The 21,794-nt window shown below is 43.1% G+C and overlaps 1 protein-coding gene across 4 annotated transcripts in view; it reads right to left on the reverse strand.

Annotated features, from left to right (window-relative positions):
• Nucleotides 1-9,060: 9,060 nt before the first annotated feature.
• The window catches only part of TANK (TRAF family member associated NFKB activator), a 44,851-nt gene continuing 32,117 nt past the window's right edge, over nt 9,061-21,794 (reverse strand). For all 4 annotated transcript variants that reach the window (XM_019554323.1, XM_019554325.1, XM_019554322.1 and 1 more), the window contains 5 exons: nt 21,429-21,608; nt 20,154-20,230; nt 18,158-18,276; nt 15,215-15,801; nt 9,061-10,593 (listed from right to left, as the gene is read on the reverse strand). In XM_019554323.1, coding sequence (XP_019409868.1) covers nt 10,426-10,593; nt 15,215-15,801; nt 18,158-18,276; nt 20,154-20,230; nt 21,429-21,608 — 1,131 coding nt within the window. In that variant the 3' untranslated portion in view covers nt 9,061-10,425. The remainder of the gene's footprint in view (nt 10,594-15,214; nt 15,802-18,157; nt 18,277-20,153; nt 20,231-21,428; nt 21,609-21,794) is intronic.

Consider the following 21,794-nt stretch of genomic DNA (forward strand, 5'->3'; position numbering starts at 1 on the left):
GGCGCACGGAGATCCCCGGCGCGGAAGGAGCCCCGTGATCACGCCGGCCGCGGGCTGCAAGAGACCGGCGGGGGGCAGCGCTGTGCAACTCGGGAGCCCCCGTCCCCGGTGCGAGGACAGGCTCCGGCGAGGCAGCTGCAGCTGCAGCCGCTGGGAGCGGGCCGGGCGGGGGCAAAGGCACCAGGATCGCCTCTGGCCATGGCAAGGGGGCCCCGAGCGGCACAGGAGGCGGCGAGCCGCTCTCCTCCCGCCCCGAGGGGACGGCCGGGCACGATCCCTCAGGCCCTGCACGCGGGGAGCCGGGGCTGGTGCCCCCTTGCGTGTCCCAGCGTTACCTTCGCTGTCCTGCCAACCTCGGCGGGACACCGCAGACTTGCTGTCTCTGTGCGGGGGGAGGAAAGCGAGAGAGTGCAAGTCCTCTGCAGAGGGTTCACTGCGCCTTGACCACCCCGACGGGAAGTTCCCTGCAATTGCTAAGGTTAATATTCAGGTAGCTGCTCTACATCCTCCGGGTTTTTTTTTTAAAAAAGAAAATAAATCCCCCCCTCCCAGAATGTTATACTATTAATTGCCAATTTGCATATGTGTGCAGCTGCTGTTTTGGCTCCGCTCTCCCATCCGATAAGCTTGCTGGAGGTATCACAGAGCACTTGGCAGCTTTCCTATTTGAAAAGAAAGCCTTCCTAACTACAGAACAGCTGATAGTCTATCAGTGATAGACCCTGATGGCGTGAATTACAATTACACTACTTTTCACACTAAATCTGGGTGATAGCTACTTGGAAAGAAGTTTCATCATTTTTTACCACAAACTGGAAAAAGAATTACATGGTCATGCTGTGCTTTTAAAGGCAGTTTGGTTCACTTTTGTCTATTTAACACCTAATTCCGAGGAGTCCATAGGCATCTGGAGATCTGAACGCCGCGTAATGAATTCACTGTTTAGATGGGAGATTTTTTAAATCTACCTCAAATTACATTTATTAACAAGGCGACCAGGAAGTGTTAGAGTTGTTAGACGCTTCATTTATTAAATAATTTGTGGGTATTTTCAGTTGTCATATCCAGAGTCATGGGGGTTTACTTATTTTTTTAATTAGCAATTCCAAAACAATGCTACTGCAATTTAACAATTCATCACGTAATCCGGGGCTCTTCAGTTCAGCTGCTAATGTTAGATAATTCAGATTGTTATTTTGATTTGTTTATAAATCATTTTGCTGTGATAAAGGAACTGCTGCCTTGAAATTAATGGGCAGGGTTTTCTACGGCCTCTGCTAGGATCTAGCCGCCAGCCGCGTCTGCCTTTGGCTAATATTTTTTGAAGATAAGGCTTGGTACGACAAAGGAATAGACATTTTAAAAGCTCACTTATTTTTTTTCTCTCACTTCGTGATTGGTCCCTCTTTCCCCTCGGCGTGCTTTGGAAAGCTACTGCGAGAAAGAGATGGGGGGAAAGGAAGTGTCAAAGTAATTTAATTGTAAGACTTAGTCACCCACATGGCTTCTGAGGTCACCGAGTCTAAACTTCCCTTTTTATGCAAGGAGTCGAATTTACCGACGTGCTTTAATTCTTTCAAACGGGCAAAAAAAATAAAGCCAATACATTTAAATGTAGGTTTAAAAAAATATTTGAAATGCACAGTGAAAAGCAGAAGTCCTGACGTAGCTAACCTAACAGAAAATAGACTTTGTTTTCCTTTTTTAGTTGCTTGCTTTATTAGATTTCTCACTCTCACAGATTATCCAAAAACTACCCATTGATTGATCGCCCGTAGAGCTGCATTTGGTGTAAAGAAAAACTTCACAGCTTTATTGGCTCCCAGGAGACAAAACAAACAGAACAAGATATTCGTATTAATACAAACAATGCAACAAATGAGAAAATCATCACATTTAAATAAGATAGTAAAGTCAGTCCAGTGCACATCCCAGCAGCTGATGTGCTGGGGATGGCAGTCAGGTAATCACCAGGTCTCCCAGGCACCAGCCCCTCTGGGATCTGCAATATTGTTCACACCGTTTCCTCGTATGGCACTCAGTAAGTCTAAGGAAACAGCACCGGAGAAAACTTTAAGCGGGTAAAATTAGCCTAGCTTTCCTATCCATTTCCAAGAGAGAAATTGCAAGTCTGGATGACAAGGATGAAATGAGTTTGTTCCTTCAAAATCCTTGTGGCCTCGTAGATTTAGGTAGACTGAGCAGAATGCTATTGGCCCTGATTTAGGGCTCTGTAGAAATGATCGCAGTCACTATTTGGACTTTTAGGAGAAGGAGAGAGGGGATTCAAGGCAGCGCCATTTCTCTTGCAGGACTAGAAGGCAGAGAAATGTGTCTTTCCTCAGTGAAGCCACTCACCAAGCTCCGCTCAGCTCTTCACTGGTTTCTTTAAAGGAAAAAAATAATATGTTAAAGGATGTAGCCTGATGGCCCAGCAATGATGCGAGAGGCGAGGATTTCGTAGGGTGATATCTTCTATTGGTCCAGCTATGTAGCCGGGATAGAGAGGTCACTCGAGGAAGAGTGCCTTGCAGTGGAAAGCTTGTCTAACTGTATCCCAACTGCACAGTTGGTCCAGTAAATACCACCCTCAGAAACCCTTTTGGGGAAAGCCACGGGGGCCCGAAGGGAAATAAGGCCCGTCTCAAAGGTAGTGGGTGTCCTAGGAGCCCCGTTGCCCCGCCTCCGTCAGGTCACAGCTGTTGTGCCACATCTGGACTCTCTCCTCCTGGAGCAGGGAAGCTGCAATCCAAGTGATAGTTTTATTTGCCAGGAGTTGGGGGAGGCTTGCCACAAACAAAATGTTCCCCTGGGTCTTTGGTTGCTGCATGACTTCATGGACCCAGTGGGAGTCCTGACAGCTACGGGAACTGCGTCGCGACACCTCCTAGGCTCCTTATCCTCAAAGGAAAGTTGAAGCGGGGCGGGGGGGGAGACCTCTTCTCTTCTTCGCTTGTAGAAAGCCCGGCGCAAGAGTCCATTCAGATGGTCCTTTGCTACTCCTAGGAACTGATGATGATGATGATCTATTGATTCCCGGGGGACCATCTTGTCTTGCAGGAGCTCGAGAACACTAGCCCTCCCAGGGACGGTGACTAGGATTGAAGCCAGTCGTGTCAATGGCAGTTGTGGGTGCAGGAGGAGTGCAGTAGCGGGTTGTGTCCGTGGGTCCAGACGGTATACGTTCACCTCCATATTGTGGCCACATGACTTCCATTAAGTTGTGCAACGGGAGTTTTGCCCCGCCGTCATTAGCAGCACTAGACACCTTTTTAAGGAGTGAAACAATCTCGTTCCTACAGTTGAAGAGACACTGCATTACCTTGCAAAGAGACGTCAAAACGAGTGAATTCTGGCCACCCCTCTCCTGGTTGGGACCGTGCTTACATCTTTCTTAATTACGATTATTTCAAACAACTTGTGATACAAAGTTATTTGTAAGTTTTGGAAATGTTTAGACAAACCACGCCAAAGCGCCGGTTCTGAAAACCTTTATATTCCATGCCAACTTAGAAACATATCCATGTTATCGGTATTTTCCAATCATGTCTCCCTACCACATTTTGCTCGGAAGTACTCCTAAAACAGCAATACTAACAATCGTCGGGAAACAAGTTGGTAGGTTTCGCACGAAGGATACAGTTTCATTAGTAGGAACTCTTTGCTATTCCTGTTCCCTGTAGCTCACTAGATCTGGCAGGCTTAGGCTTCAAGCTATGTACCATTTCTTGCACGCCCAGAGGCTAGCAGTTCCGCAAGTAGGAGAAGTTAGATGACTCCAATTAGCCACTGGCTGCTGCCTCTCAAAGCAAGTGGGAATCTGTAAATCCCGAGTGTATTCGGTCTATAGGGAGTGCAGTTAAATGGACACATGGACGAGAACTCTATTAAAAATCCATTTCTGTGGTTTTGGCTGCTGAGCTTCCGTGGGCTTTCACATCTCCAATGGCAAAGAGCCCGAGGTTTCTTTCCAGTGCTCCTATTGAGCTTGGACTTGGCTTTTTTTACGCCCCCACCCGTATGTCCAGAGTTACATACACTAGTCTGCGGATTTACAATGCAAGCCCCTGAAATGGAGTCGACAATGCTCAGATTGACAAGACTATCTGAGCCTCTGGAGGCGCAGACACATCAGGTCTATCTATCTGCGCTCTGATGATGGCTCTCCAGACAGCTAGATCCACTGAGCTACTTCTGTCCTGGTTAATGAGATGCGTGAAACTAGGATGCATTTGTTTTTGCTCATTCCTACCTCCTACAGCTAGCGCGATCCATTTGATCTAATCTCGCCAATCCTGCGCTTGGCAAGTAGGGTCGCACAGGTACCCTTTCAATCAGTTGCCTCCTTTGGGGTTGCCGTTCCCGATTGGCTTCCCGTCCAAGGGGTGGCTCAAGTAGTTAGATGGAGACAAAGTCTTGTCACTCCGAGACTCAACTTCAGAGCGATCTGCATGGGCATTCCTCTTGCATATGTGCTAACCCTGGAAATAGCTTTAATGTTTTGGTTTGGTTTGGTTTTTTCAGGACACCTGTTGTAAGGACGTATTTTATTGACAGCTCTGGAGGCCGTTGTTAAATGTCTCGATTCATTTCTCTGTCCGATTTTTGTAATAACCAGTGCGGATGCGCCTAGTGGTGGTCATAAAGACATTTATCAATTAGAAAATAGAGCCGTATTCCTCGCTCTCTTGTCAAGGATGTAGTATAAAGTGATGCTTGCAATGGCAACACTCCGGTATTATCAGCCGGGTGGCAGTGCAGCTGTACACGGTGACCTGCTTCATCCGATATTGCCTAGCAAAAGATAGGGCCAGCTTGCGTGCAGGTACAGAATCCCAGTCTCAATAGCGAGCAAGCAGGTTAGCAGGATAAGTGACTATTTTTGCATATTGCCTCCGAGTCCCCGGGGAACACAATGGCGTTTCTGAGCTCCAGTGTTTGTAATTAAGAGGATGGCATCTTTGGGCTAGAGTGTACGGGAGAAAATCATTTTCACAGCACCTAGAGGGCTTTGGAGTCGTGCTTGCTGACAGATGGAGAACCTTTCTGAAGGCTCCATAACCTTTTGCCCTCTGAGACTGTACTTTTGACACTGCAAGATTGGGATGATATAGATGTCTGTAAGCGGCTGATAGCGTGGTGATTTTTAAAACAATGAGGATTTTATTGTGGTATTATAATGAACTATATGCAAACTACGAAACCCTGACAAAGCCTCAGTGTCACCGGTGAGAGTAAAGCATAATTGCTCAGCAGCTAGTGTTTTGCTGAGGGAGACTTCTGTGTTGCACAGCAATCAGATACGGAGAAAAAAGCCAGCAGGTGAGATTTCACATGCTTTCAGATCTTGACCTCAGGAATGTCATGCCACTTTTTTTCCATACATCTTTTTTACGTATAGATCTTTACGGGGAAAGTGTTTGAGAGAGAGAGGGAGAGGGCGAGAGAGAGAGACTTCATTCACATTCCAAGTCTGCTTTCTGTCTCACACGTATTAAATTTCACAAAACAGAAAGAAACAATAGAGCTTATTAAGAAAAACTTGTTTTGAATGGCAAATTAAGCATAATAGAAATACACACGTTTTTACAAGTACTTATTTCTTTTCACCAGTTGAACAGTTCTAACCTTTTTGAAAGTATATACAGTACTTGTCTCTGCAAAATGTTTCTGTTTTAGTTCGTTTTCACCACATCACCCTGTTGTGTACATCTGTTTTACAATTTTAATTCGGGCAGTTCAGAATCCCTAATAAATCCGAGCACGTTCATTCTCTGGGCAGGTATTAACCACATGAGTTCAATACCCCCGAAGCAGTTAGGAGCAGCCTCAGTTCTGGTGCCTCCGTTCAACATCTTGGAGCTGCAGTGCACCTCTACGGATAAACTGGTGTCCAGTGTGAATCTTTAGACACGGAAATAATGACTAAGATGATTCCCTGGGTGGAATCCACAGTCTCAGCATTCGTCTTTACCGCCAGTATTCTTCCTTTCTGTGCATCTTAACACGAGATATGTTAAACAATCTTGGAAAATTATGTCAAAGGAAGTAACAGCCAAAGAAGCCATATGTTCGTGGAACATAACCGCTTTGCACTGGGGATCAAACCCCGCTCACCTCTCTGTCCTGGCGTGCAAATATTTAAAACAGACATCCTTTGGAGATCAAATGTAAAGGGAGACAAGATCTCATTGTTTTCCCATCGCTACATTCAGAAGCGCAGACCGTCAGCTGCTTAGCACAGAGGGCAAAGGTTAGCTCGGCTGCCTCCATATACGTATCTCCAACTCGCCTGTTCTCGACATGCATGCCGCTGTGCACCTAGTGTTTTTAAAAAACTCCTTAAGCCTACGGGAGTCTGGTGCTGAGCGCTGCGATGCTCTGGACGCTCCAGAGCCCAGCTCATGCAGCGATGTGGGGACTTGTTTTCGCAGCCTGCGATGTCAGCACGCCACAGACTCATGACAATCTTACCATCTGCATGCTCGGGGAGACTCTCATCAAATATTCTCAAACAGAGGCTTAGCATCCAAAAATCAAACCACCGCCCAGCCGCACGCACACGCGAAAACAGCTAAGGAGCTATTTTAAGCAGGTTCATCCCGGAGTAGCAGGTTCCTCGCCCCGGGCCCGTAACAGTGCAGGCACTTTTCTTTGTTCGCTTAACCCCACACTTCCCATCTCAAGGCAGGCACACGTTACGCGAAATCCCTCTCGTTACACTGACTGGGAAGTCACGGCGAGCAGCGTGTCATTTCGTCTGCGGAGAACGCACTCGTGTGAACCACCGCAGGGTCCCGCCGCAGCGCCGGGCTTCCCCGCGCGCCCGCGACTCTCCCCGCGGCTGCGGCCGCGTCCCGGGAGCAGGGGCAGGGCAGGGGCAGGCACGGCCGCGAGCCGCCCCCCCGAGCGCGGGGCTCGCACGGCTCCTGCAAGGCAGGCGGCATCGGCATGTTTCCCCTTAGCACGCAAACACGCAGTTTGTGTCAATCTGCAATAAATAACATTTTCACGTTAGGGAGAAGTGTATAGTCATCAAAATCTTGAGGGGCAGGCCGGGAGGGAAAGTGAGAACCGCGCCACGGTAAACAAGCCGGCGCTCATTCTCCTGCCTCTCCCGCGAGCCGGGCGCGGTGCAGCCCGGGCCGCCCCCGCGGGGCCTGTGCCGGGCCGCTGCAGAGGGGAGGAGAGGAGAGGAGACCCGGGTCGGTGCTGCGAGCCGGGCGCCGGCTCTCCCGCCGCAGCGCGGCAGGATGCGGCGCGCCCCGCACTCGGGGCTGGCTCCGCCGGGGCCTGCAGGGAGAGGGGCCTGCTTGTGCCGGGCTTGCCACGAGGCGGGCGGTGGGAAGGAGGGATCGCGGCAGGCGGGCGGGCGGCGGGAGGGAAGGCAGGAAGGAAGGAGGCCGGGCTGATTAGCATGCAGCAGCGCTCGCAAGCCCGGCTCCATTGTTTTAACACCTCCCCTCTCCTCCGCGCCAATCTGTCACCGTTCAGCAGGCGAACGCTGCTGCCTCGAATGCTGCTCTTCTCAAATGAGACGGATAATTAGCTGCCCCGCACGAATGGCGCACTCTTCTCACCCCTGATTGCTATCACCTTCTTGCTCCTGGCAGTTTTGACACCTCGTAATCAGCCTGCTGCTTTTTCTCTTTTCTTTCCCTATTTCTGATTTTTTTTTCTCCCCCTTCCTTCAGGGTTTTTTTTTTTTAATGCAGTCCCAGTTGCCATTTGGATTGAGACTCCTCTGCCGAGTTAACCTCGTACGCGGGGGGGAGGCGCTCCTCCGAGCCCCTCTGCTCAGCCACGCGCGGGTGGGGACAGGACAGGAGCCGCTGGTCTGCGCCTGCAGGGCCCAGCGCTCCGCGGGGAAGGCTTCGCTCGGCAGCCTCCGCCCGGGGAGGGAGCATTTCGCGCGCCTCCGCTCAGTTCGGGTCAGCCGCGGGGGGACACGCAAAGGCGAGCTCCGCGCCCGCTCGGCCCTGGGGGGCTTCACCTGAGCCGCCTCCAGCCGAGGGAGCGGGGCTGCGGGCGCGGGCCGGGCGGCAGGGGGACTTCGCCCCTTCTGGCTGCAGGGAGAGGAGAGATTTCAATTAATGCGCTGCGCAGCTCGTAGAAATCACCAAAGCGCAGGACTCGCGGAATCTGTCACAGGAGTGTTTTCCTCCCCTCTAACGAGCACTGACAGTCTAATTACGGGAGCTTACGAGCAGCTGTCGAGGTAGCCGGGGAGGGAGGCAGAGGAGCTACATGTGCTCTGCCAGCCCCCAGCCGCTGCAGCAGCAGGAGCGGCCCCCGCGGGCTCCGGACCGCCTTGTGCTGGACGCCGGCCCCAGCCCCGGCCGGTCCCCACCCCCGGCCGGGCCGGGCCGGCGGCGCACGGGGCTTGGAAGCGGGCGAGGGCTGCGCTGGAGGCGCCGCCAGCGCCCGGGAGTGCGACTCCTTGGCAGGGGCCCGCTCTCCTTCCCCTGCTTTGCTTCCTCCAGGTCCCCCCGCCCCTCTCCCTTACTCTGCCTCAGCGCGGTCCCACTTCCCATGCGGCCGCGGCCCCCTCGGCGGCGCGCGGACTGAGCCGCCCCTGGTGCGTGCCGGGAAGCAGATGTCCCTGCTGGCAGCAGCAGCCTCCCCCGGGAAAGCTGCATTAGAGCGGGGCCCACTCAGGCAGGCGCTTCCCTCCCACCGCTGCCTGGCGCGGGGCAGCGCTACCCCGCAGCCCCTCGCGCGCTCCGCCGGGCCGGGCTCCCTGCTGGGAGAGCTGCGAAGGGCGGGCGCGGGGCAGTGCCCGGTCTGCTCGCTGCCACGGGCCGGAGGCTCCCTCTGGGCACGCAGCAGGCGAAAGGCAGGCGCGCCCCGAGCGTAGCCCCGGCTCTGCGGCCCAGAGGGCAAGCGAGCCGCGTGCCAGGCTGCTGCGGGCAGCGTGGTCCCCAAGGCCCCCAGCAGCGCTCCGTGGGGCGGGAGCCTGGCCTGCCGCCGCCACGCTGGGCCCGGCCGCGGGGGGACGGGGAGCTTTGCAGCACGCCCGGCTCGCGCTAGGCACGCAAACACGAGAGGCTTCAAATGGAGTAAATCGTTGTAGAAAACTGTTTAGTGGAGGATCACTTTGCACCTCAGGCTGGACTGAAAACTCACTTCTAAAAATGCAAGACGTTAGTTTCCCCTACGTTTTTTAGAACGGTCACCTCTGCCCAAGACACCTGCTCAAAAAGATGCGGGGAGGGGGGGGGTGCTTACCTGTAGAGAAGAAATATTGATGCTAATATGCCTGGACTGAAAAACTTTAGTCCAAATGCAGCCAACTCCACCATCCCCTGAGATCAAATTTACCTTTCAACTTCTGTGCTACCTTGCATTTTATTTTTATTTTTTTACTTGTCAAAAAAAAAATCTTTCAACTGTTTAGTTTTAAATTCTATTTTTTAAAGAGAGCTAGTAGACTTCTATCCATATGTCTGGTTGTCAAATTTTGGACCCAAGGAAGTCTGAATAATATCCAGTAAAGAGCCAGAAGAAAAACTACATTCTCTTTTGAATGTTAAAGTTCAGGGAAATTTTAAATCTTGTTCATTTAACCTGTTCAGAAAAGCAGGTCTCAACTCCTATGGAGGAGAGTACTTTAAACAAGTATTAATGCTGGCAGGGTACATTAATAAATGGTTTAATAATGCAGCTGTCAAATTTTGTATTGCTACCTCTACATTTTAGCTAAGGGTTAGTTAACCTATGGTATTTAAAAATAAATCTCTAGTAAAGATTTGCACTGGTGGAATGGCCTTCTCTCTCACATTGCTGACAAAAGAAAGTTTTAGCTTTCCCAAAGTCTGTCACATGTGGAATTTAGATGAAGGTCTTACAAAATCACCAATAACACCTGTGAAATTTTATACTTGCTCTCAATTTAAATACAATATTGATCCTGTCTTAAGTCAAATTAGAAAAAACCACTCCAGAATTAAAAAATAGGGCCTGTTACTTCTTCCTAGTTACTTCAGAGGATCAGGCACCTAGCTAATACAGAAAAATTTTAATAATAACCTCCAGAAATTAAAGGCCTAATCCTACAAACCTTTACTCCTGCAAGTAGTCACTGCTTACTGTGGGATTACACAGGTGATAATTGAAAACCTAAAAAAAGCTTTGTAGGAGCAGGCCCAAAGCTAATGCTGAAACATGATAAACAGTATGACAATTTCTATATTTCACTGAATGACTTAAAATTGTAAGACTGCAATGTCAAAGGTAATTTAAAAAAATAAAATGCATTCAACTGAAAAAAGTTCCAGTAATTTGTTTTTTGTGGACATAGCCTTAATTCTGAAATTCCTAATGTGTATTGAAGTAAAATTTAAATATATACAGAACAGCAATCCAATAGCACAACAACACAGAATTCAGCTTGCTTTACACACAATAAGCAAGCATTATGATACATTAAGACTGTGCATTAAAGTGTGAATTAAGATGCCTGAGAAAATCCCCTTTGGATGTAAGTGATGGTGGGAAAACTTCCTGACAGAATGCACATATTCCAGACTGATTCAGTTCAGACTCTGTATAAGCTTGCATCAGTAAGTCATTGTCTTGAGGCTTCCAGATGGGCTGAAAGAAGCAAAAAATAGATTACTCCTTGTGTTTAAAAAGATCACATTTCAATTAATAAAGTCACCTGCACGCATTTTGAACTAGTCAGATTTTATATCTACTTGATAATAAAAGTGATGAATGAAGAATGTTTATTTGATTAAAGCAAACAAGTAAGCAGAAACACACATTTAAAGCTGTAAAGTATTTGAATTCAGACTTCTATTCTTGCATTTTTGATAAATACTACTATGATAATTTTAGTCAGTGAAATAGAAAGGTTTTATGCGTCGTATTTCATATTTTCCTGTAGAAACATTTAATCTAAGACATCTGTAGGTAATACAGCCATGCAATATCCATTTCACATTAGGACTAAAGCATATGCTTACTGTATAAGACTAACATGAAGCAGATTTTATTTTATATTCCTTCTACCAGTACATATTTAGTTTTCAATTTACTCAGAAGCCAGTCTCCCTGGCAATGTGGCATAGCTTGTATTTTACCTCTTACCTACTATGACTGCAGTATAAGGTAGACGGTACTTAAATGAGCTTTAAACAAGCTAGCTGGGTACCAGGAACAGTCTAGCTGCAGCAGCAGCAAACTCAACACTGGCTATCTGCCAGAGTATTTATCTAGCCTCTCAAGTGCTGGAAGCAATATATAGTTGTGGCATACAAAACTGAGAGTGGGCTACAAAACATAACTCAAGTCTACGTAAGACTGCAGTCACAGTGGCTGCACTGTAAATAAGGCACATGTTGAGTTAATGCTTTAATGCTAAAAAAGCAGCAGTAGAGAGACTCAGATATAGTGGATAGCCACCCAGTAGGTGTGTGACGAACAAATCAGGACTGCAAAATGAAGATGAAGAATTTCATTACAATATTAATAGACAAGATGTAAAATATAAGCTACCTTACATTGCTTCTGAGTACATGGGAAACTAGCTATGTAATGCTGTGCCAGCAGTGTAGACAGAATGGCAGCAGGCTGGTACCGGTTTTATGTGGGGGAGGGAACATAAGGTAGGAGAGATCTCTACAGTCTTTTGACACCAACTTTTTCCCTATCACCCAACACAGAATGGCAAGCAGTTTTCTCTTGAACTTTCACATCTCTTGTCTACATGCAGGGGGCTTTTATTATTGTGTTCTCAAACCTTCCCAAGCTAGACTATAAGAAATCTGTGGTTACCCGTCATACCGTGATAGACTGAGGCCAACCTCACTTTCAGAGTGGTTGATTCTAGTTTTTAAACTGGGCACAGCTTAGCAATCAATTTTCTCTCTAAATAATGGAGTCACAGAAAACAGAACTGGAAGGGACTTCCAGAGGTCAAGTCCAACCCCATACTCTGGGCAGAATCATCCCTGTCCAAACTATCCTGTACAAGTACTGACAACCTGTTCCTAAAACTACACAATCATGTTGAACAACTGCAAGGTATATTGCCCCCAAAACACCAAGAATACTCTAATTTGCCATCTTGCCGCAAACAAAGCAGGGGAATGGGGGCTGTCAGTGTCCTGTCGCTGCAAGGTTTATTTTAATCTTGCAAACACTACTAGGGCTAGGTACCAATCCAGCAAAAACACTTAGGCATGCACTTAAATTCCATTAACTTCTTTGAGGCTTAAGCAGACCACTGCTTAACTACAAGTAGATATGTAGTTCCCTTACAGTCAATGCCTGAAGTCCTATTTGGTCTTAAATGTTTTGTTGGCATGAGGTCTTAATGTTTATTAGAGTTAGTAATCTCACTTATGAAAAAGCATGCCATCAGCAATAAGTAGTTGCAAGTTCAGGTCCTAAAGTTTTAATTGTGTGTTCATAAAAACATATACAAATCCTTTTAAATCAGTAAAACCTTAGACCAATAAGATGCATATTTATTTCAATCAGTTTCCCTTTGCAGTTGCATTGTTTTTAAAAAGTTACTATACCCTAAGGAAACAGCACCGAGTTTTTACATTTAGTATCCATAAAGAAGGAAAGAGCTAAATTTACTACATCAACTGAGAGCAGCAGTTCCAAAGGCTTACTGTTGCCAAATATATTGCATTTAGGGGGTTTTCCATCTTATAAGTTAACATATGTAGTCAATGCACGAAATTCCTCATCTATGCTAGGAAAAAAAGTCAGGTACATAATTCACTCCTGTTGGAGCTCTACTAGTGGCAGGGACAGTGGAAGCAAGTGCCAAGGCTTAGGTGTTTCTCACTGGCCCTTATAAAACAGAGGAGTAAAAGAATGCCGCGAGTCTTTATTCAACGGTAAAGCTGCACATGCTTAAGCGTTGCCAACATTAAAGCAGCCAAAAGGACATGCATGCTTCTAAGGCTGTTAAAAACTTAAGAATTTTAAATAGCCTATAACTTATCTGGGACAAAGAATTTGACCCTTTAATCACTATTTAAAAAGAAACAGTTGAATCCAATTTATGCAAAACAGAAATGAATAAAAAGATTTCGGAAGCAGTTAAATTCAGGTGATGCATATTTAAATATATATACACAGATATATATTTAATTGACTCTAAAGTAATATTGGCTTCTTTCAAATAAACTTCTGGATAAGATGCAACATTTTAATCAATGTCCCCTATATTCTACTTTGCTATATGAATATTACTTATAAATACTGAAACTATTTTCTATTGCCATTTTTCTTTCCCAAAGTAACTTTCAATATTAAAACCTTTTCCCAGAGCTATGGTACTGGTCATTCACGAAAAAATGACATCAAAATACATTTCCTCATTGTGCATAAACAAAAATTTTCTACTCCTGTCTTGAAACAGTTCAACAGCAATTCTTCTGCACTTTTCAAGCTGCATACTTCCCCATCAATTTGTAATCACATACCAGCTGTTTCACTTGCTGTAATACACAATGCAGGGTGCCATCTATTGAAAAATGAATACACAGACTAACTAGTAAAAGAACAAGCAGGAGAGAGAATGGAGAAAAAGGAAAAAAGTAACAAGTAATAGAATGAATGCTTCACAGCTCCACAGGAATTCCACTAGTAATAAAAGAAATTGTTTAATTTGTTTTACTCGGTCACATCTATAACTGAGAATTTATACAATAAAAAAGTGTAATTAATAATTCAGTGTAAAACTAAAATATACCGCAGGACAGACAATACATTTAGGATATTATACATTTTTAACAATGATCCTGTGGTCACTTTTTAAAAATAAAATGTAAAGCAGTGCTACAAATGTCTAGACTCTATTGCCTCTGTTTAAAACAAAGCAATCTAAGGTAGGAAGGTGAACTAGCCTGGATCTGAGGATCAGTAAGAAAGATTCTCAGATATCTAGTGTTCAACAGAAGCTTTCCAAATATTAATTTAGCCTCATACCTATTATGATTAGTAAATGTTATCTTCACTTCTAAGACAAAGCAGAGGCATAAGAAGTTTATAGTGAGTTACTTAAAGTCACACAAAGCAATTCAATGACAAAAGTGAAGACAAAAAACATAAATCCTAAATGTCAATACCTGCTCTAGCCTCTAAATCAGTGGTCTCCAAACTTTTTTGATCGTGCACCCCAACAGTAAAAAATGTTTGAGCATGCACCCCCAATACATGTATATTTATATTCGCACACCCCTATCAGTAAAAACATTTTGAGCAGTTTTCTCTTGAACTTTCACATCTCTTGTCTACATGCAACCCCTAATATATGTATATTTATATAAATATAAATAGAAGTTCTAATATTTTCTTCCCGTACCCCAATGGATCATCTTGCTCACCCCCTGGGGTGTGCGTACCCAACTTTGGAGCCCACTGCTCTAAATAACCTCTAGATAAGCGGAGAGAAAAAAAAATGGTGGAATCCTGGCCTAAAGTCAACTTGAGTTTTCCAGCATCTTGAGTTAGGCGAAGAACTTGCCCATGGACTGAATTTTAAATATATGCTTAAATGTTTTTGCTACTGTGTTGCAAACCGTGTGCAGAAAAGGGCCATCTTTTCAGAAGTGCTAAAATTCTAGGGACTTCTACACAAATCCATATATTTGATGAAGATGCTTGAAGTGTCTTTTTTTTTTTTTCTAAAGGAAGATCTTCGTGAGCCTGTTTTTTTATGGTCTTCCATTTATGGCTATTTGAAAATACATGTTTTTCTATTTTATTTCTAAAATATTTGGTTCTTCTTAAGTGTTTGTTTTGTGTTTGCCACTCATTAGATCTAGGCTGAAATTAGTCCATGTGCCCACATACTAGTTGTACATTTTAAAAAGGATAATGCTGTACAGCACCATGCATCAGTCTACTGAACAACCATGGAGAAAGCAAGTAATTTTTTGGATACGAATAAAATCATATGAAGTTACTAAAGTCAGTTCTGCAGTGGAAGCAGAAATTATTACAGTTACTATATACATTGAGCAATATCTACAAGGCTACAATACTGCAGAAATAGCTGGTTAAATTCTCTCCCTTCCTTCATTGAAATAATACTTAGTGCACCCAGGTTCAATGTCAGAAAGATGATTTATCTGTCAGATTCACCATAAGAATAATGTGAATCATAAAAAGGCCTGAAAGACCTTTCCCAGAACATTTTAAATACAATATCAACTTTTTGAAATATACAGCATCAGTAGAGAGATACCTGATGAGGTCCTCTGACAGTAGTCCCAGTGGCCTCTGAAGAGGGAAATTTTACTTCACGGACATCTTGATTTGTGTGCTCATGAACAAATTTGGAATCAATATCTCCAGTTGTCAAACACAAAGTTTTGTCCTGAGAATTTTCTATAAGCATGTTTGTAGGGTTTGGGGAGCTGTTTTTTTCAGTAGTTGTTAGGTTTTGCAAAGCTGAGGTTATGGGATCAAATCCATGTGCTTCAGATGAGTTAGAATTCAATTTACTGCTGTTCATAGCATGGTCCCTATGCTCCATGTTAAAATGACAATCTTGAAGCACGTTTTCGGGTATTACAGTACAAGGCATTGTTAGTTTATCCTGAGTGCTCTGCAAGAAAGCAGAGTCATTGTCTGTAGGTGGAAACTTGACATTAAATATAGAAAGTGATTCTACAGAGTTGTCTTCCTCATCTTGGCCCACTCCTCTTGGTGTGATAGATGTGATGCATGATGCACCTCTATTTATATCCTTTTCAACCCAAGGTTTAAAAAGCTCTTCTGCTTGTTGATCGTTTCTATCCGTACACTGGATGGGCAAAGAAAACTGGATATCTGTGAAGGGAGGAAAGGAAAAATGTCAAACAGAACCAATGGAAACAATAGTTCAAAGTAATCATTAATGCATAAAATGTACAGATTACAGACATTTTTTAATTCTCTTAATTTTTTATTGTTTTTTGTTATAATTTGAGGGATTCTTCTCTTGCCCTCCTTTATGAACGTCAGTCCCAATTCAAATATTTAAACCAGAAATACGATTCTGCTTAGTTTTACTGTAACAATTCTATTCCTCTCTACAATTTTAGGTATAAACACTCATTTTGTTGAAACTTATGTTGCCCAATACTCTTAACACACACATGCATATATTTACTGCACCATTCTGGCAGAAATAGAAGCTGTAACTGAAGAACTCTCATGAAGTGCCAACGGTCTGCAAGGCACTAAGAACAAGATTTTTTTTAAAAGGTATTTAGGCACCTCTTGCACTGATTTCAGTCAGGCAAGGTTTTAAATTGAACCCTCCCCCTCCCTCTCTTGTTTTGGGAATGCTCAATGCACTCCAGGCACTGAGCATAAGAACACACAAATAACCTATATATTGCAAAATAATTCCCAAATGTGACTGGGAGTAAGTCAGGAAGTTTCCTAGATATAATGGTAATAGGGGCTACAGAAATATACAGAAATCAGTAAGGTGAGTCTATACTAGTGATAGTTGGTGATAAGAACAGCTCTTAAGAGGTATTTGCCCCTTCTAAACTATGCAATGAGTAGTCTTTTCATGCAAAAAAGATGTAATTCTTTATACAGAATAAACAATACAAAGTAATTCATTTCAGAATCTTGACCAGCCTTATCTCATCAGCATTTGATGTTGTCCAAGTTTAGTACAACTGATTTTAAGTGGGCACAGCTATAAGTGAGTACCATTAAATACTTTACCATTTATAATGTGTATGGTTATTTATTATAAAAAAAATAATGGTAACCCATTAAATAGGTAAAGATGTTAAATGCAAATTTTATGCAAGTCTACTTTTAAGGAGAAATGCAAAACACATTATTAATAAAGATTGATAATACAGTGATGCCTACAGAGACCCAGTCAAGCGTAGCACACACTTATACCTATAGCAAGAAGAAAAACAAAACAAAAGAAAAGATCAATCAAATGTTTGGAATATCTGCTGAATTTTCCAAAAATCACAAAAATTAAAGGGGTACAGTCAATATAATAATAATTTTAAAGGTAGCAGAACAACCTGTGTAAAATAATGGACCATCAATTCATTCATGGAACTGTATCATACATTTACTTAATATTACTTGCATCAAAGATACCTCCATGGGTCAAGGGGACTGGAAGGGTAGGGTAACTGGATTCTTGTTTTAACATATTGTTTATGTCTCTAAAACTATTTTTGTCATAGCATATGCATTAGGAGAACCCGGGTTTAGGGCCTGGTCCTGTTCCTATCACAGTCAAGTCCTTTAATTCATTTCAGCTGCTGTTGAATTAGGTTCTTATTCAAGTACAGGGACAAGCTTTACAGGTCTGCAACTAGGAACTTTAAGACAAAGTCCTCTCCTAGGTCATGTCAATAATCCAACAGTCTTTTTTGACAAATTGGGGCCAACAATATTCATAATTGGTATTTTTATAAACTGACAAAATTAACAGCATACTCCTACTTACTGGGTACCTATACATGAGATGTCTACTGCAGGGTAGACTAATTAGCTCTACAGTAAATGTCTGTGTCTATATGTTCAGGGCTATGAGGCTGGAGTAAACTAATAAACTCTACAGCACTGCACGTATAGATGCTGATGCAGTTGGCTGGGACATGAGTGCGCTTCAGTGCGGGGGTTGCCTGCTGGCTAGCTCCCCACTGCAGTACACTTATGCCCCAGCCAGTCCCTTCACAGCATATTGAGCAGGGTTAGAGCAGCCTTGGGCTGGCAGGCTGACCCCCTGGGCCCATTGCCAGCCAGGGCTGCTCTGACCCAGCTCAATGTGCTGCAGTCTTGGGCACACATGTAAATGTAGTGCCCAAGAGCAATAAACTCCAGCGTGATAAGTGCTGGAGTTTATTATGTCGCATTAATATGCACATGTAGACATGGCCACTGAGAACCAAGAATCCATTACAAAGGACAAACCAGAATAATGAAAGTTGGCGATGCTGGGATTGCCTTTTACCCATAGACTTTGGAATACGGATCACCAAAGATCAGATCTAATGGTGCATTTTCTTAGTGAACTGCAAAACACCACGTGAACAGACTTGAAAGAGGCAGATAGTAAATAGCAGTACTTTAAATGTATATGCAATTTACTGTATTTTCAGATATAAAGAAAAGCTTTCAAACAGTTGGATCACAATAAGAATTAGGATATTACCAGTTACAAGTTCTTTCTTCATGTTAAATTTACTCAGTTGATCTGTTTGTTTTCTGGCTAATGTGCATATTCGATGACATTCTTCCTTTACCTCCTGGAAAATTGTCTCTAGAGCTTCCCTAAAAGTCCAATATTTGAAATGCAAGTGTCAGAGTTCAGTTCTTTCATGACCTTTAATTTACAAGTAGCACTCCACAAATGTAAGAGAGAAAAACAAATAGCTATTTAAAAAAACCTCTTTTTCTCTAAGTGCATGTGCACGCATGCACACCCCCCCTTTCAAAGACAAGTGGTAGGGAACAATGCAGGCAAATAAATATGATACAATTTTTAGCTGTTTAGTCACACATTCACATGCCCCTGCACAGAATTGGGTTGAAGTAGTAAACCTTTAGACGGCTGGGGTCTACAGAAAACCTCAGCCATAGACCTTTGTTTTTTTTCCCATTTCCTCCAGTATGAGCCATGAATGTGCATTCTCGGCAAGTGTACTACTGTGATGGTCAGTCCAAAGAAATCAGCTACTGCTGCTGTGAATATTTATTTCTTCCTCTTTTTCCCCATAGACTTTAATCTGTACAGGAAAGTGAACGAGCCGTGTAAAAGCAGCTGTTATTTGCTTCTCCTTCCATTTTTCTATGTGGCATTTTTGTAAAGGGCTGGAGAACATCTGACTTAGTTGCCCCTCTCCTTCTGTGTAGCCAACATCATTGCTTTTTCCCCCCTCCCACTTGATGTGGTTTTCTCCAGGGCCTTTTGTAGCATGCTTCATGGCTGTCAAATACCTAGTTGATCATACTAAGAATGAAAAATAAAGTTTATCATCTAAGTGCAGATTTTGACTTCTCAAAAACCCTGCAGATTACAGTATTCACCTTACTTATGCAGCATAATACTTAAATTGAAGGATTTAGCTGTTCTTGTACACTGGCCTACACAGATTAAGCATAAATTCTTGGGTTGTTAAGGATAACAAGAATGTAGAAAAATGGATTTCTACTCCCTTTTACTTTTTTACTTATAAAAAGTTTGAAAGAGTTTTTTTTGTCTGTGTTTTTCTTATTGCCTCTATCATAACTATCAGGAATGTCAAGTGCTGCCTTGATAGTTTTGCTGAAGGCCTCTGGAAGAGATGTAGATTAGGACCTTGCTCCAAAAAACAGAATCATCATCTGAAAAAAATGGCAGCAGTTGCATAATTTGTTCCAACTGTTCTTAGATGTTTTAATTAATGAGGTAAAACACACCCAAAACTGTGAACAGTTCAAATAAAGTATCATTTTTTGTATTAAATCAGGTTTTGTTTGCAAACCTACTAATTTTCCAGTCACGCACAGCCTTCCAAGGAATAGCTTTTTTTTTTTTTACATTAAAAATTCAAAGAAAAAAAGAATTGGGTAGGGAGGAGAAGTGATTTTACAGAACAATGGAAAGGTCTACAGGAACTAATACTTGCTCATTAAATATGGTGAAGTTCAGTTTCATCTCCCTAGTCCCCTTCTCATGATCATGTACGGATAACAAAGCCTCTGCTGCACCAGAGGCTGGGGCTTCATGGATCAAACCCAGCTCTGAACTCCAATTCAGAACAAGGCAGTCTAAGAATTATTTCCTTGTGCAGATTGAATCCCCTCCTGGCAGCACAGCTGGCTCCTCTGCTGTGCTGCCATCAGTTATTCCACCATGGCTGCACATTCCCCCTCCAAGATGAGCTAATGCCATCCAACAACCCACATTAACAACTACTGCTATTTCCAAAGGAGACTGAACCCCTGCTGCATCAAGCGGCTGTTTTTCTTTCTCCCAACATGCCCCTGAATACCCACAGAGCCCCAGCTATGCTTCCACATGCTGCATTGGCTCTTCTCTCCTCCCCATTCTGGACTTCCTCCATTCTCTCTATACTCTAGAAAGGCAGGGAAGCAGCTCGCTTTGTTACTTTTTAGCAGATGTAAACATTAACAGCCATTTGCAAAAATGCAGCAAAATTATATACCTTTCAGGCACAGCTGAAATACCAGGGATCCCTGGAGATAACTCAGGTCTATCTGAAGCATCCTTTTTCCCTTTCACCTTGAAGTAAAATATGAAAGTAAAGAGCCTGTGTTAGCATACATTTTTCAATTCTTATATTTACATGCACTAACAAAAAGGCAGATTAATGAATGCTACCATATTCATCAACATCAATGGAACCAAGTTATTTTCCTAGCAGTCCAAAAACCCATTTACAAATTATGTGGGCAAGATAGAAATTTATGAAGAATTGGGTGTCACAAATTTAATAATGCAGTTCTTTGTTTATAGAGCAATTCTCATTCAAGACTCACAGGACTTTAAAAGGTAGATAAAGATTATCTTCCTTTCATGGAGATGGAAACTGGCAGACAGAAGCTGTACTTTAATATACTTGTAATTTAATCATGTAGCTGGTCAGGGGCTTGTTACACTGGGACTCAGCTATTTCTAAAAAAATCAATTCAGCTCAGCATTTTTCAAGGAGCAAACCACAGACACTGTCAAGTATTCTACCATGATTTTAAACAAGTTATTAACTTCGAGTACCACCTTGTGGATCACACTAGTATTACATGAGCTTTAAAACTGCCATCAGCTATGAAGCAGGAGTTGTTACTAGTCAAACTTTGTATCTGCACTGTGGCCAAGGAGGCTTCTGCAATTCCAGTAGACACCTCTGCTAGCTTTAAACTAACTAGGTTGGTTACTGGTAGAAGCAGTACAGAACTCTGCAAGTTGCACAACCTGCCCCAGAAGCTGGGTAAACAGTCAAGCAGCCCACACTAAGCTTCATGCTATTGGACCAGCCACACTGTTACCAGTAGAGAGTTTATTTTAAAGCTGGCTCAGACCTGTGTCCATTAGTTGTAGTTGCATCCTTGACTACAGTTATGAAATACCCTATGTTTATTTTAACTTGGATATTCTTCCTGATAAGTAAAATTCCCTCTCTGAACGGAGTGAAATTAAAAAAAAAGAGTAATTGAGAAGCTATGCATTTAATTTGCAATGATGTGATATTAGAGAAAGCTATTTAAAATACAAAGCTGAAAAATTAAAAAGCACAAAACAAATTTCAAGTATTTTATGGCTTAATCAAGAAGAAACAATACTGCTGTACATATTTTAATAATCTTGCTAGTAATTAATATACAGTTTTCTTCTAAAATCTGTTTACTACAGTGAATAATATAAAAAGAACAGAAAAAAGATAATTATTTGAAAAATTAGTTTTATTATATTATATTCTTACCTCCATTTTATATATTGGCATCTGCATACAATTTTGTACTTTATTTAATTCTATTAATCTGTTATTTAAAATCCTTATTTTTTCTTCTTTTACAGCAATAATTGACACAAGTTTCTTTTCTTTTTGATTGCTCTCTTCCTCAATTTGCTTCATTCTGATGCTCTCATTCTCCAATTGTTCCTACAAAAATGGGACAATGGGTTAATATTTCCAGGCTAAAAGATATTTCTTTATGTACTAGCCTGGATAGGCTAAAATAAACATCTGCAATCTAAACAAAAGTGTGGTAGAATTAAAAGAAATTTTGAAGAGGGTGACAAAGTCTTCAGATGCTTCAATTTTAGCATAAAAGTACTGCTCAAATCC

Source organism: Crocodylus porosus, unplaced genomic scaffold (assembly GCF_001723895.1).
Source record: "Crocodylus porosus isolate Cpor-Errol unplaced genomic scaffold, CroPor_comp1, whole genome shotgun sequence".
NCBI classification, from domain to species: Eukaryota; Metazoa; Chordata; order Crocodylia; family Crocodylidae; genus Crocodylus; species Crocodylus porosus.